The sequence below is a fragment of the Athene cunicularia genome, assembly GCF_003259725.1.
Source record: "Athene cunicularia isolate RWA chromosome 5 unlocalized genomic scaffold, athCun1 chr5_part3, whole genome shotgun sequence".
In the NCBI taxonomy this organism is placed as follows: domain Eukaryota; kingdom Metazoa; phylum Chordata; class Aves; order Strigiformes; family Strigidae; genus Athene; species Athene cunicularia.
In genome coordinates, this window is record NW_020799103.1 from 47,011 (window position 1) to 62,811 (window position 15,801).

A 15,801-nucleotide genomic window follows, 5' to 3' on the forward strand; every position below is an offset into this window, starting at 1 on the left:
GCTCGCTTCCTCAAAGGTGGTGGTGGTGGCGGCGGGCAGCACGGCAGGAGGGGGACTCCTGGCGCTCTCCGTGTTCCGCTCCCGCCCCGGGGCGCCCTGCTGGCGCTCCCCGTGCATAAATTCGGGTTTATTTTATTTTTACATTTTAATTATTCTTTTCCATACGTGATATTTCCATTTTGATGGAGGGCGAACTTGCAAAACGGCATCAAAACATTTGCCTTCAGAGCTCTCGGCCTAACGTGCGGCCTGATACGCGCCCTTTCGGGAAGGAATAATTCCCCGTTCCTGCACAGAGTTGCATATTTTTAACGTTGCTCTATTGTAGCGCAGTGAGCGCGGCTGTTACCGTGCTAGCAGGGGAGAAGGTCCTTGCACGGAGCCTGTGAAATCAGCTATTTTAGTTCATCTCTTTCAGCACTAAAATACCATGCAAAATCATTTCAAGTATTTTAGTCTGCTCTCTTGTCTCCTTCAGCTTTTCTTGTCTAGGACTTTTAATAGAACAGGATAACGAGAAGCTACTCCTCTAAAATAATTACCTGTGACAACGCAAAGACTTAAAAAAAATTTCTGATAAGGTCTTACTTGAGCTGCTTGTTTATAAAGAGAAAATGACATGACTGATGCAAGTTAAATTTTCTGTTAAACCTGCAGCTGAGCATCTCCACTTAGTCTAAAATCTTTCTAATGGTTTGAGCTACCAAATAATTATTTGACCTTATATGCAGAGTGATACCAATACTCTTAAGGACCGTTATTCATGTTTCCAGTGATACGTAGATGTCAACTTTACAGTCCTTCAAAAAACACGTTTTCTCATGTCAGTTTTCTCAAGATTCTGCTTTGGGTGTTGTAAACCTGTTATGCCTTGGAGGACTGCATACCAGATATTTCTGTCATAGCTTCGAGATGATCATACTTGAAAAATGAAATTTGTCCTTAATTAATAGCTTTTTTAAGAGAAGTGGTATGTATGTAGTATGTTCTAGCTTCTTTGTGCAAGTGTACCTGCTATACAGCTTTAGAATGGCAACATACAACATAGCTGTGGTTTTGTGGCTTGTTTTTTTTGTATTTCATGCATTAAAGGCTTGAGCATTCAAGCTGTATATATGTCAGAATCTATTCACCTGAATCACTGCAAAAAATGGAACAGCAATACATAGTCAAATAATACATGGTTGTTTTGATAATAGATTGCAGCTTTGATGTAAAAATATTTAATACAGTTTTGAGAAATGTTTCAGGTGGCATAATTTACATAAACAGTTCTCATTATTGCAATGAAATAATGTTTCATTTCTAGTATCCTATCTGAGGAAGTTACTTTGTCTTGTATTAGAGGATCAAATAAAGAAAATGCTTAAGTGTAAAAATTCTTTTAGCTAGAAAGTCACATGGGCTTCACTCTTGTCTTCATACCTGTGTAGCCTTTGATGCTGAAATGTCAGCATGCTTCTGTTGTGAGCTGGCAATCCCCTTTCTCAGCGGAGACAGGTGCAGTGATAATAAAGCAATGAATATTCCCTGATAATGGGTGCCAAAATCAGGCTTGTAAATCTGGTTTTGTCTCTAGAATACATCCAATTACATACCACTTCAGCTAAGCAGACTGGTGCTGGCCTGCATTTTGCTGTCCTATGCTGTCCAGAAGGGAACTGGTACAGTTTGAGCAGTGGAGGACGTCTTAACAGCAGGCTGCTGCCGGGGCATGCAGGCTGCCCGCTGGCTGCCTTCTTGCCAGCAGTTCCACTGGGTGAGGGCTCCTTAGCTTGAGTTTGGTGGTGGTAATGGTCTCTCCGTGGGCACCATCTTTTCTGGGCATTCCTTAAAACATTGCACGTGTGTGTGTGTATTCTTGCCAACTTATGTATTGGGCTCAATAAAATGTATAGGTTTTGTTTAAAGCTAAAAAGATGAACTGGGTTGCTTCTCTTACAGTGTAATTGGGCTTCATTTAGAGTGTGGGATGTTTATCTTTGCTGCTGCATGTGAGTCTTGGCCTTAAGAGTTTTGGGTTAAAGCATGCTCAGCATAGGTGGAGTCTTTGAGAAACACTGTTATTAAATTCTGAAGTCTTTAGTTGTCACATGTGAAACTATTTGTAGGACTCAGCTGAATTTGGATAGGTTTCCACACACAAAGCGAACAGCACATTTGTGATAGTAAGGGCAATTCTTCCAGTTTCAGGTGTTGTAATGGATAGAATGCACATGTGAAGAAGACTTCTCAGTGCTCTTGCTGTCCAATTTCTTCATTGCTTTCTTCCTGTCTGCATTCTGACTTGTACCTTTGATCCATCCCCATGACTTCTGCTTCCCATGCTATCTCTTGTAACTCCTCTGCTGCTTCCAACATGTATGTACATACCATAGCATCCCAGGCCAACCTTTGCCTTTTTACAATATATTTAGATGTACTGTTTTTCAATTTACATTTGTAATTGGTTTTTTTGCAATTCAGGGTAAAGGTTGGTGATTCATTAGGCTGTCCGTTTAGTTCCTGAAATACAAGCATAGACTGAAACACTGCTGTTAACTGTCACGGCTAATATTGATACATCTGTACCTTAGGTATAAGATTACTAATTAACTCATAACCACGCAAAACAACCTACTCAACATTCCCTGTTTTGTTGGCAGTCTCAGCAGATTTGCAGGATTTGAAGGGGCACAGCCAGGATTAATTGTTTTGGTGATGTAAATTAGGCACATTTGTGATTCCTTGACAGAAGTGTGTTTGACAGAAAAGTAAAACATTGATAAAAATAGGTGGTCTCAAATTTGTTCCAGATTTTTAGCCCTTAAGTGTTCACCTGTTCACCAAATGTTCCTTGTTTTGTTTAAAACACACACCAGTATTGCAGATATAACCAGAGGTTTGATGATTTAAGGATTAAGTAGCCTCCTGAAATGCTTCAGAAGTTAACTTTTTTTTAACTCCAGATAGGAGTAATTTGAATACAATTGTGACGTGTCATCTGGATGCTTTCTTTATGTAGCCAGTGTTTTGTGTATGTGTGTGTGTGTGTATATATATATATATATATACATACATACATATACATATATATATATATACGTGTGTGTGTGTATATATATATATATACATACATACATATACATATATATATATACGTGTGTGTATATATATATATATATACATATATATATACTTAATGGTAAAAAATTCCAAAAGCCAGTAGTTTTAAAAACACATAGGTTCATTGGTTAAGTGATTTAAGTCTGTTTTTCACTTTGTGACTTCCAGGGGGAAAATCCACTTGGACTGAAATCTAGTGCTTTATCTTACTAATGTGTGCAGAAAAATTATTTAAAGTGGGTTTTTTTTCAGCTTTGTTAATCGTTCTATTTTTTTTCAAGTATAAAGCAGAAAATCAGATGACTTAGGGTCAGCTTTTTTTCTGATCTCAGGCCCAATGTTCAGTTTCTGAGCATGCATGTTATAATTGTCCATAATTATTTTTGACTATTAAAAATATTACCATGAATCTGCAATAAAGGGGATTTTTTTTTTTTTAAATTTTTTTTTTTTTAGAAAAAAAGGTATATCTGAGCATTGATAATACAGGTTTGGCTGGGAGAAAAGAAATGAGCAGGGAGGACTACCTGAGTTCAGAGAAATTTGCTGGCTTGTTTTGGTGGGTGAGTTTGCATAGTTGCTGTTGCAGTACTCCTGTAAGCTGTTCCAGACACACATACAAGTATTCCATAGGTGGTTTCAATCATACTTGAATTTGATGTTTGGGTACAGATTATGTGTCCCTGTCTCATGCTAAATATACATGGCAGTGTATTAAGAATTGTCTTTTTAGTGCATTGATTGTTAAGTGGGTGCATTAGTACGCTTTATTGTACTTTAATAAAGCTTTAAGTTCTGGTCTGTATACCTCTTCAAACAGCTGTATGGATGACAATTGCTTGTTGCCTTCCATGCAGGATTTTTGGCATTGCATTCCTCAGAAAATTCCCAAATCTTTAAAATCTGGCTCAGGAAGCTGTGCTGGTCATTGGGGGAGTTTACTTAGAAGCAATGCTGTTGTAATAGTGCTGCCCAAGGCATATGCGATCATTAAACTAAGCATTTGCAGATGAGGTTCTTGTCCCAGAGCTGCAGCATGAGTTTAATTAGCTTTCTGTCAGCACTGCTGACAGTATGCTAATGGCACTACTCTGACCTCCATTGATTAACCAATAATTTCTTCTCTAATATGTTCAAGAAACGTGAAGTTAGCAGTTGTATTTGGGATCAACCTGATCAACCTGCTCCACATGTGTAGGACTTCTTGGTGGGTGGCTTTCTGATCTGACTACAGTTTTTTAAGTGCCATACAAAAATTGTAGCATCCTTAGCACTCCCACAGTGTGAAATTGCACACATATGCATAATCTTATAATACTAGTATAAATACTGTAATACTAGTGTGAGGGTTTGTAAACATTCTTTAATTTACACTGATTAATCCAGTTTGGGGTTTTTTTCATAAAATGCGAGCATTGATCTCTGACAATATTTTTGACATTCACAATTTGTAGATGTAAATGGAATGTGCAGTGATGACTTTGGGGGAGTGCTGGAATAAAAAGTAATTCTGTGAGGCTAAATGTGATTCATACTGCTTGCACTGAAGTTGGAAGAGTTGTGCTTGTTTATGTCAGTGAGAAGTTTGGTCTTGCATTTATATGTTTTTTTGTGAAGAAATGTCAAGTCTGTGGCAATGAATTAGTCTTGAACTGCATTATAATCAGGATGTTCTTCTGGTGGAACAGAAGGGTTGGAATACTGCAAAAACTAAAAAAGGAGCTTTGAGTTTGACTGCAAACCAATGCTTTGAGCACCATGAGACTCTGCAAGTTTGCTGTGCTGCCACTTGGAGTGTGTATGTCATGCTTATGCAGTTGACAGTTCTGTCAGCCTTGATTAGTTTCTTCAGGCCAGGCTTAGAGCCTGTGGTTCATAATTCACAATATTTCTTTGCTATGTAGAAAATAATTGTGTAATTTGCTATTAAATTGCATATCTTACCCCTCTATCTGAATCCAACTATTGTTACCAGATTTTTTTGGAAGGGGTTTTTGTTCTGTATTTCAGCCTTGTTTCCATTTTATACAGTGGATGATTAATGTGGTGGGAATTGCTGTTTAATTGTTTTGCTTGCTTTTACAAGAGACTGGAAAAATACACTAAAAGAAGTAAAGATTATAGGAGAAAGCACATAGAAGGGCCAAACATTAAGCAAGTTTGTGATGTTTATTCACTGAAAGTCAATCTGACGGATTATATCCTGGAATCAGTGTTTCAGTGCAGTGGTAAAATACTGAAAAAGGTAAGTGCTGTTGATAAAGAAAGAAGTCCATGTCTCATCTCTTAAAAGTATTTGATCAAAGGATCCACAGGTTCTAGATTTCATTTCTGACCCTGCTACAGATTTCCAGTGTAAAACTGGAGAAGATTATCATACAGGTATGTATGGGAACTGATTTTAGAGAGCCTTAATTCTGACATGGTTTTATTTTAGAGTTTACAGCTGTCAAATGCCTTTATGTAACTAGTAGGCTATATACTTGGGTCCTCTAAAAAAACTTTCTCTGGACTCAGTTTTTCCATCTATGTCAGTTGCTTTTTGCACTGAGACCTGGAAGGCTGCAGTGCATATTAATTATGAGTTGAACTGTATTTAAACAGAATGTTAATTGTAGGTACTAATTTTGATAATTTTTTTTTAATTTGTTAATCAGACTAGTTTTGGGAAACTACTGATATTTGCAATCATGTTTAAGGACCCTAATGCAGCCAGTATTTAATTCAGAAAAACCTTAACTGTGTTATATGTACTGACATACTTGAACTGGTTTGGGGATTCAGCTTTATCAAACATGGCAATGCAGTTGCCTAAAATTCCTTAAGGAAAGTTTCAGTATTGTGGAGTTATGCATTATTTGCTGGTTTTTACCTTTCTGGATTGGTTTTTATTTGTTGTTTTTGTAAGTCTTATATAATTATGGTTTTGTACATTTATTTTAAAGTGTATTAAAAATAAAAGTAATGATTATTTTCAAATTAAATGGGTGTTATTTCAAACTTCTCAGTGCTGTCTGTGCAAGGAGGGTGAACAATTACAAGTTTGCTGAACGTCTGGAGTAGTTTCTTTCTTGTCTGTCTTTCCCTGTTTTTTCTTCCTGCACATTCTAGATTGCATTTTATAACTGTAAGTTTTCTTCCATGACTGCTATTACAAACTTTATTCCATTTCCTGTTAATCATTCTCTAAGCATCATCTTTGTTTACTCTAAAGAGCTTCTGCTACTGTCACTGCAGGTTTTTTAATCTGTCCAGCAGTACAGTGGTATAGGCATTCCTTAAGTGGCAATTTCCAGCTGTTACTGACACATTCTCCACTATGTGGGTTCTCCTTAGGCTGTCTTCTCAGCTGCCAGAGTTCTCAAGTACCCCAAACTCACTTTCTGCTCCATGGCAGCATGCCCTTTCAGGTGCCTAAATCCCACCTTCTCTTTCTCTGTCGTTCAATTTCTAGCTTTCAGTGGAGACTCCTGTTTTTAGCTGCTATATTGAGTTGACATAAAAACTTAGCTTTTAACATTGCATTTTTTTCTCCAAACAAGTGACAGCACCCAGAAAATTCTGTTTGTTTGAATATTAGTGGAGGGAAAAACATAGGAGGTGCTCTCTTGGTAGGCAACTTCATGAAGTCTTAATGAAAAATCCTTTATTTTTAATCAACTTTCCTGCCCCACTCCCAACTGCATCCGTCAACTGGTTTTTGAGTGTTGAGAATTTAAAGCATACTTGAGTTCACGTCTTTTTCTGATTATAGAACTTGGGGGGGGGGTTGTAAAAAAATGGCAGCTATGTACACTGCTGGATGGCATATTTTATCTATCAAATAGACTTTTTATCTATCAAATAGACTGGAGGTTTATGTTGCTGGTGCAGCTTTTGTGAAAAAGCATTATAAAGTCAGCAGTGCGCATCAGTAACTGCTTTTGCTTTGTAACTAACAATGCAAGACTTGTTCCTTCATCACTTCTTGCAACTGGCTGTTGCTTCTTTCTTTCAGACACTGTTTTCAGTTCAGAAATTTTTCAGTCTAATAATTTTCTGTTTCAGGCTGATTTTTTTTGTGGGAAGTATTTTAACCATCTTAAAGAATGGTAAGATTTTCTCTGCGTGAATACCATAGGGGTGTTTTGGTGACTAATCATTTCAGGAATGCAATATGCATTACTGTTCTGTGAAAGTCTCCCCAAATACCAACATTAACGTGCCTTTGAAAACTGCAACTTGCATATGATCTGTGAAGATTTGCAGGAGTGCACAAAGTCAGGTCTCAAGTTGTCACTTCAGTGAGTACCTCATGATGAAGCCTTTACTTATTTCTGTCTTTTCTGTAGGACAGCTCTTGAGTTAAGTAGAATGTACATGCATCAATCTTGTTGAGCAGCCATGCAGGCCCTACCCCACAGTTCATGTGTTTTCTTAAAAATGGATGCTTTCAGTTGCTTTTTAACTAATGAGTTGCCATATTTGAAGTGGGTAAAGGAAATCTTTCTCTCCTAGGTTCTTGCTGACAAAAGTCCTGGCAAACAGGAGGTTTAAAGAAGCAGCTTAGTGATGCCAATGAAATAAAATCAGTGAGATGGATTAGGGAAAGAAGCTGGAGACATTTGGATTGGAAGAAAGGTGGGACAAATTTGCCGGAATCTGAGGAGAAAGCAGCATACAAACCAGTTAGTAGAAAAGGGGAGAGAAGGAGTGACTGACTAAAGTTGAGGTAAGGAAAGAGACTTGATGAAAACAGACTGGCTTCAATAAAACAAGGCAAACGAATGAAAATAACGATGGGAGACTAGATTTGCAGGGTGGATAATGTACCAACAGCATGGTGATACTGTTTTGGATGAATGAAACATCAAAATGATTACGTATCATAGAACTATTTAAGCGGGAGGGGATCTCCAGAGGTTTTCTGGTCCAGCCATGATCAAGGCAGGTCTGATTAGACCAGGTTGCCCAGGCTGTGGGGTCTTGAAGGCCTACAAGGATGGAAAGAGTCCATAACCTTTCTTGGCAATCTGTTCATGTATTTGACCAATCTTAGAGGAGAAAAAAATAGTAACACTGTAGCAGAGCAGTATCTCTGTAACAGCCTGACCCATTTCTCTACAACATAGGCCAAACTGATGTCCTCTTTAGTTCTTCCTCCCTTCTCTTCCTCAGAGCTCATAGCACTGTGTGGTTAGCCTGTCTTCTCCACTGAGGAGAAAAGAGAGGCTGAAATTGAGCAGTACATCCACTTTTGGCTAAGGGTACTCCTCCCAGCACAGCAGAGTAAGAGAGTAAAACCTCTGCATCACCAAAGAGTGAGTGAAAGCTGGGGTTTTGCTGTTTGGGGAAAACATTACAGGGGATGTGCTTCTAAGATGGGTCTGAACATGAACGAACTATTTTGAGTCGAAGAGGCAGGAAGGTGATAGACATACAGTGTGATGGACATACAGAGCAGCCTAGCAATAAGAGAAGGCTTGGGGATTAGTTGTAGGAGTTAGTGTGGACATGGGAGTATTTTATATTATTTTGACAAGAAGGGTAGGATTATATTTAGGAAGAAGGATGTCTTAGAAGTTTGGTACCATGACAGGACTGGCTGAAGAAGGAAACTGATACTTCAAGAAGGGTTGGAGCTGGGGATAAGAATCTAGTGAGAGGACAAAGGATTGGGAAGATGATATATTGGAAGGGGTAATTTTACAGGAGTCAGAATTGGGAGAAAACAGCAACACAGTCTGTAAATTACAGCACATGATCGTATAGATGATCTGGAATAGAGAGTAGTGAAGGTTGTTCTGCTGTGTGCAGCAGTTCACTCTTATTTTTTTCACTGTGTGGTAACTATTTCATCTGCTCTATGATAACAAACACTGTAACATAATTTAAATAAAGACTTTTACTCCTGTGGCCCTTAAATTTATCATGTATTAGAGATTTCTTTTTCTTCCAAAATAGCCATTGACCCTTCAATCAGTTGGTTCTGCTCTGACCCTTTCAGGACTTCACAGCTGTCTGCATTGAAATAGCTTCCTCTCTACTTCCCCAGAGTTGAGAGAAGAGGCATAAGCTCTGGAGGAACGGAATTATTTTATTTTAAGGGCCGATACTGGGGGCTTCTGAGAAGATACTTTGTCTAACAGAGGGAATACTCTAAAGTAGACCCAAGCTGAAAGGCCTTTGAGGTGCAGTCTCTGCTGGAATTATTTCAGAATACAGTTCTAGTCAAAACTAGTGGTTGTAACCTTTCTTCTCCAGTGTGTGAAATGGTCTAGCTGCTTTGCAGCCTACTTCTGGGAGATGTCCTTAAGACTGAGTGAATGGAAAACATTGGCACTATAGAACACTGTTGGCAGTTAAGAAAACAGACAATGTCTGTTCATCACTAGCATTTAATACTGTAATTAATTTAATTTGCTACAAGCTGGTAGTATCTCCAGAGAAGCAATCCTTGCAAACTAGTCTAGAATAAAACTTCTTGGGGGTCTAGTTTGGGTTTTGTTTGTTTTTTTCTTTCTTTTAATCAATTTTCTGATCTTACTTGCTGCACAGTACACTGAGGATAGAGCCACTTCAATGTTTGTTTAAGCTGATCCTGTAGCTGCAGTATGTTTTCCGATTTTTGGTTTACAAGTAAAGGGCTTTCTATCTCAGCGTTTTGTCCCCCTTTTGAGATAGGGAGGATAAATGAGTAATAAGGAAAGCAGTTACTAGTCCAAAGTCAGTAACGTGGAGAAGGCAGCAGAAGTTGAACTCAGGGTCTCTTACGTCCTTGTACAATTCCTTGTTGCTTAGATTATAGTGTCCAAAAAACTTTGCTATTTCATTTTCTTCGGAAACATCTAGTATAAATGCGATTTCGACTGGATGGCTTCTCAGTACTGGCTCTGTCTCTGTTGTATTGCATCTGTTTTTAGAGACCTCTTTCTATAAAAGCTTACTTTCTTGAAAAAGGTGCTGGGAACAAGAATTTTCCATCTTCTCTTGGATGTTAAAAAAATCTCACACACCTCTTCTGAATTGTATTTCGGTTTCTATTTTAACTGTATTTTCTTTTTGATGCTCAGAACAGTTCAAGGTTCAAATTATCTACTACAAGCCTATATTTCAATCTCCTTAATGTTCCAGATAGATACTATGTAGGATTTTAATCTTGGAAGGCATGTGTTTTAATGAATTGTGAACTGATCATTAGTACTGGGGGTTTTTATATGATTTTCAGTGTAGTGCATGGAAAAACTTGCTTTTTTTTTTTTTCAGGAGGCTTAAAATCTTCCTAAAGCTACCCCTTCCACTTTCTTTATTAATGATTATCTGATCCATTAACTGAGCTCTTAACAGTTAACCGAACTGTCAGTAATTTTTATACCTGCCAAGGTGATTTAGACTCCAGGTCCAATTTCAAGAGGAAATGTGGTTCCTTGGTATAACATCCCATTAAAAGTTAGCGGGGTTTGGACCGTAGCAACACATTTGCTCTGTGCAGAGCGCTGGGTTGAAGCACCTCAGACAACAAAAGCAGCAGAGCTGCAGCCACTGGGTGTGGGTCAGCTTTTTCTCTGCTGAGACTAGCTGTAGCTTCCTGCTTCTCTAGGAAACAGTCTGGTTCAAAGTCACTTGGATGTATTTGGAAAATATTACTCAGCTGTAATTTTCAACGACTAAATTAGTTTTCCAAACCTTTAAAATACTGCAGCCATGCTGGAGTATCTATATGGTCTAATTTGCTTTCATTACTCTCTAGTTTTGATGTAAGCATGAGTTTATCAGTGGTCTTGGAGACCACTGATGAGTTGCTCATTCAGGGGCAGATTTCTGGATTGTAGGGGTAAAAATAATTTAGTTATTTAGAAATGTAATCATAAGTAAATTTTAAAACCTAGATCATTCTTTTCAGCCTTGCAATACAAAATAGCAGGTCATAGAATGATACTGAGATTAAAAGCTTTGATTGTTTATCAGTAACCTTTTTGTGAGATTATCTGACTGCTTCTTATTGTAAAAAACTCTTGAGTATCAAGAGACTGGGTTGGGGGAAAAGTTGCTTTCATGCTGTGTAGCCTAGATTGCAATTCCTTGTGATTTGCCTACACCACACACACTTCATCCACCTCTTAAGTGTATGTTATATTAACTGAAGGATTTGCAGAACTCGGTGACTCTTTGGGAGGTTTTCTTGTGGTTTTTGTTGCATGTTTGTTTTTTGGGTTTGTTTTTTTTTTTTTCCTGTGATGAAAGCCAACATCTGAGTTAGTAGAATGCAATGTTACATACTTCCTTTATAGCTTCTTAATCTGGTAATACTGAAAATTACATGTCTGGTTAAAAAAATTAGTAGCCAAAGGGATGTCTGTATCTGGTTTTACAAGATACATGCAGAGTTGCGACTGTTGCTCACTAATCAATACCCTGTTATCTTATGGATATATTTTATCATGGGATACTTTATAATTTTCAAGGAGGGATTTTTTTAATTATTATTTTAAATAGCCATTTCTAGAAAGTTTAGGGAAGTAGTTGGATCATTCAGTCAGATTTATTAATGAAATGTGTGTTTCCCAGTGTGGTAGATTCTAAATCTCATAATGGCACAAGAGAGATGTTTAATTTGTATAGTTAAAGGCCTGCTGTTGTCATTGGTGACTGTGAGCGAATTGTCAGCTTTATTTTAATTCTGGGGACAAAAAGATATCATTACATATACTGTAGTTACCAGCATTATTCTTTATGCATTGGTTGAATAATTAATATTTAACTAAAATCTAAATGTGGTTGATGCACTTCACTTTGGTAACTGCTACCTGAAGTTCTTAATAGCTTAGTTAACTGAGGTAATATTTACCTGTTTCAAATAACTTTTTTTCCTCTGAAGTATTTTCCAGGTCAGTCAGTTATTCATTGCATCTTCTTTATACAGAAGGTAACATAAAATATCCGTAGCAGCTATATAAAAATTAATTTAATTTGGATTGTCTTTAACTAGCTCTGGTTCTGTATTTAAATGTTTTGTGAATACTTTCTTTCTAGGTAGACAATGTTATTAGCTCAGATAAATCGAGACTCTCAGGGAATGACTGAATTTTCTGGAGGAGGAATGGAGGCCCAGCATGTGACCCTTTGTCTAACAGAAGCTGTAGCTGTGCAAGGTGAACCTTCAGATTAAAATATCTCAACATTATTGAGTCTTTTCTATTTGAAATTCAGATAAAACTCCGAAAATCACGTAGTATTATATTCTAAATAAAAAATATAACACAAGTTACTCTTGGTTAACTGAGATTGATTAAATGTAGTATTTTAATTCTGAAATGAAATGGTCTCTTAATTAAGGTAACAGAAATGTAAATGTGCCAAAATGGGAAATATGAAATCTTACTTTATTCTCACTATAGATTTACTATTTCACACTTTGTAACTTATATCTAAGCATGTATTAAATGAGTTGGTTATGATCTAAGATTGGTTTAAACTTGATGTTTTCTGACAGCTTCATTATGATTTTATGTGATTAAACCTTTTTCCTAAATCTGTGTTTTATTCTAAATAGATTTGTGTATATTAATGACCGATAGTAATGTGCAAAACAAAACTGTCAGTACAAATATATATATAATTATTTCACTATTGACACTCATGACCTGATTAATATTTCTCCCCTAACCTCAACTTTGTAGTTATTCAGTGACATTATAACTTTTTTTATTTACAGAAAATAACGTTCTAGCTATCATGTTTACAGAGCAAAATCTAGAACTTATCACCCTAGTATATGTTTGAAGTTTAAAAACCAGAAAGCAATTAAGAACTATTTCCTATTGTTATTTCTAAAATCATTATGCTTAAAGTGGATGTAATCGTTTATGAAGGTGGCTGTGATTTTTAGGGTTTGGTGCTGATAATAGTTAATACGAACTTTTTTCCTCACTAGATGGTGACAACTTGGAAAACATGGAAGGTGTAAGTCTGCAAGCAGTTACCCTTGCTGATGGCTCCACTGCTTACATACAGCACAATTCGAAAGGTAGTCAATTACTGGAAGTAGATTATTGAAATCGTAGTCCCCTTTTTAATCCTGTTTTTGGATTGTAAACCCCTTTGAATTGTAAAGTCAGGCAAAATCTGTACAATGTTTATGAAGTTCCAACTGGGAGTTACAGGTATTAGAGTAATACTATAAAATAAATACTTATTTCTGCTACTAATAAAATGCAGGTATCAAATGCAGAACATAAGTCAAACAAAAGTGAGATGATCTTGAGTGACACTTCAAACCCAATCAACATTTTGCCTACTGGAAAGGACATCAGGCCTTTTCCACTGTTTTATCCCAGAAATTTAAAACCTCTGTATAGTCACACTGTGCTTACTCTTACCAAACATTATTCCTCTGTGATATTTTACTGATATTTTAATCTATAAAGTATCAACTCTGTGTTTACTGTGATGTGTCATACAGAATATTTTGTAAGAATTCTAGTTGTGTATTTCAGATGGTAAATTAATGGATGGCCAAGTGATTCAATTAGAAGATGGTTCTGCTGCTTATGTTCAACATGTACCAATGCCTAAAAGCAGTAAGTGTAATAATACAAGAAATATATTCTAAATAATGTATTACTGATAAATATTTATATTAAGTAATTAACAGTAATTATAATAGCTTGATAGCTGTTCATGAAGAGATCCAAGGTATTTTGTAATCCTAGGTATTTAGCATTTAATCTTTCCAAATAATTGATTTTTGAAACTATTGTTGAAACACTAATTCTTCCAATAGGGGACAGCTTGCGCCTGGAAGATGGACAAGCAGTTCAGCTGGAAGATGGAACTACAGCATTTATTCATCACACCTCGAAAGGTAATTTTTTTGATTTATCACATTAGAGTTCAACAGAACTTAACAATATAAAATATGGTACTCTTTTTAGACTTATTATGTCATTTAGTTTGATTCCCAATGTGGATTACTTGTTGCTTTTACTTTGTGACATCTAGAAACTGTTGAAATGAGACTGGTTTAGTTCCTTATTTGGACCTCATGTAAAACAGTCACAGAATCACAACCAGTGTATTTCATTCTTCTTTAGCCCAGGATCCCATTAAAGTAAGTATATGTCATGTTAGTAGACAATGTAAGCCCTTACACTGATTTTAGCAATAATTCCGTGTGAAAATGAGAAGGCAAGTAACAATCAGTCAATGCATACTTCATCAGATAAAGAATGTAGAGATTGATGTAAATTTTAAAGATCATACTGTTGATGATTTTGCCATTAGGTAGGTAGTAGGGCAGAAAATGTGCCAGCTTACAGTCAAGAATGCAAAGGTGTTTATTTTAAATGATACCTTAGATTTCTGCAGAAGATGATTACACTAGTCCTGGAAATATCACTACTGCTCTTCAAAAAGTGATCAGGTAGATATTTTAAGTCTGTTTAAACGAGTGTCACATTCTACAATCAGCAATGCTATCAGGAGAGAATATAATAGATAATTTCTTCCTTAAAAATTGTCCTATATTTTATTTATTTATTTTGCATATTTGCATGATTCTGTTCTTAAAATGATCAGGTTTATGAATTGTAAACTCTGAAGTTGATATCAGTACATGTGTTACATTATTTTAATTTTATTATGAGTGGATACAAAATGAAAAGCATATTTGTGTTTCTCGTTTCCTTTGTAAATAAAGCTAGACCAATATAAAATTTATTTTACACGTTTATAAGTGTACAGAAATAAAGCTATAGGAGCTGTTGTCTTGAAAAAAATTTAATCAGTGCTATTCATAGTAATATTTGAAATGTTTATATATTTCTTGTATACTAGTGGTTATATTTCTCATATATTTCATACATATATATGACTTCAGGAGACACTTCCTGAACAGCAGTAGTTCCTCATGTAACATGCAGATGTTGCTACTCCTTTTCTTTCATAACACTTTGTAATGTTATTTCTCAGACAGTTACGACCAGAGTGCATTACAAGCAGTCCAGCTGGAGGATGGCACTACTGCCTACATTCACCACACAGTGCAGATGCCGCAGTCAGACACCATTTTAGCCATTCAAGCTGATGGCACAGTGGCAGGTCTTCATACAGGGGATGCTGCCATTGACCCAGATACCATCAGTGCTTTGGAGCAATACGCAGCCAAGGTATACTAAAAGATGTTTTCTCTATCCATAAGGTTTTAATGTAGCATCACAAGATATTTGGCAGCAAAAGCCAGTTGTGATCTAAAATTAAAATAATAATTAAGAGTCTCCAGACTCTTAGAAGAGCGAACACCAAATTGTCGTGACAGCTTTGCTATCATGAGCAGCTCTGGTGTGTAGCATTACATAGAAAGGACAGAAGATTGAACGCTGAAATGATGTGAAGTCAGACTTACTTGGAAAGTGTTTAGACAGCTAAATAATAATTTTCTCTAAAATATAGAATTGGAAAGGAGCCTTTTTGAAAGGACCGTGTTTGGAAAGAAGGACAAAGTTAAATTATTCTTGTTCAGGCACTATTGCTGGATTTTTATTTTTTTTTCCTTGCATAGGGAAGATAGGGCCTGCTGTACTGGGCAAGGACAACGCATGGTATGAAGCATAAAGTAGACAACTGGACAGTTACTGAGTTTGGAAAAAACTTCTTTGATCCATATTTTCAGTATTTAAATATAGTATGATGCTCAAAATTCATCTTACCCACTTTACT

At 36.5% G+C, this 15,801-nt stretch overlaps 1 protein-coding gene across 3 annotated transcripts in view; it reads left to right on the plus strand.

Annotated features, from left to right (window-relative positions):
- ZNF143 (zinc finger protein 143) overlaps positions 1–15,801 on the plus strand; it is a 44,853-nt gene that overhangs the window by 5,762 nt on the left and 23,290 nt on the right. Inside the window, exons 2-8 of one of the 3 annotated variants that reach the window (XM_026850887.1) lie at positions 7,576–7,725; positions 11,963–12,010; positions 12,118–12,236; positions 13,019–13,111; positions 13,581–13,664; positions 13,868–13,948; positions 15,055–15,251. In XM_026850887.1, coding sequence (XP_026706688.1) covers positions 12,125–12,236; positions 13,019–13,111; positions 13,581–13,664; positions 13,868–13,948; positions 15,055–15,251 — 567 coding nt within the window. In that variant the 5' untranslated portion in view covers positions 7,576–7,725; positions 11,963–12,010; positions 12,118–12,124. Of the gene's footprint in view, positions 1–7,575; positions 7,817–8,048; positions 8,406–11,962; positions 12,011–12,117; positions 12,237–13,018; positions 13,112–13,580; positions 13,665–13,867; positions 13,949–15,054; positions 15,252–15,801 lie in introns of those variants that run through there. The other 2 variants (XM_026850886.1, XM_026850888.1) reach the window with 2 other exon arrangements.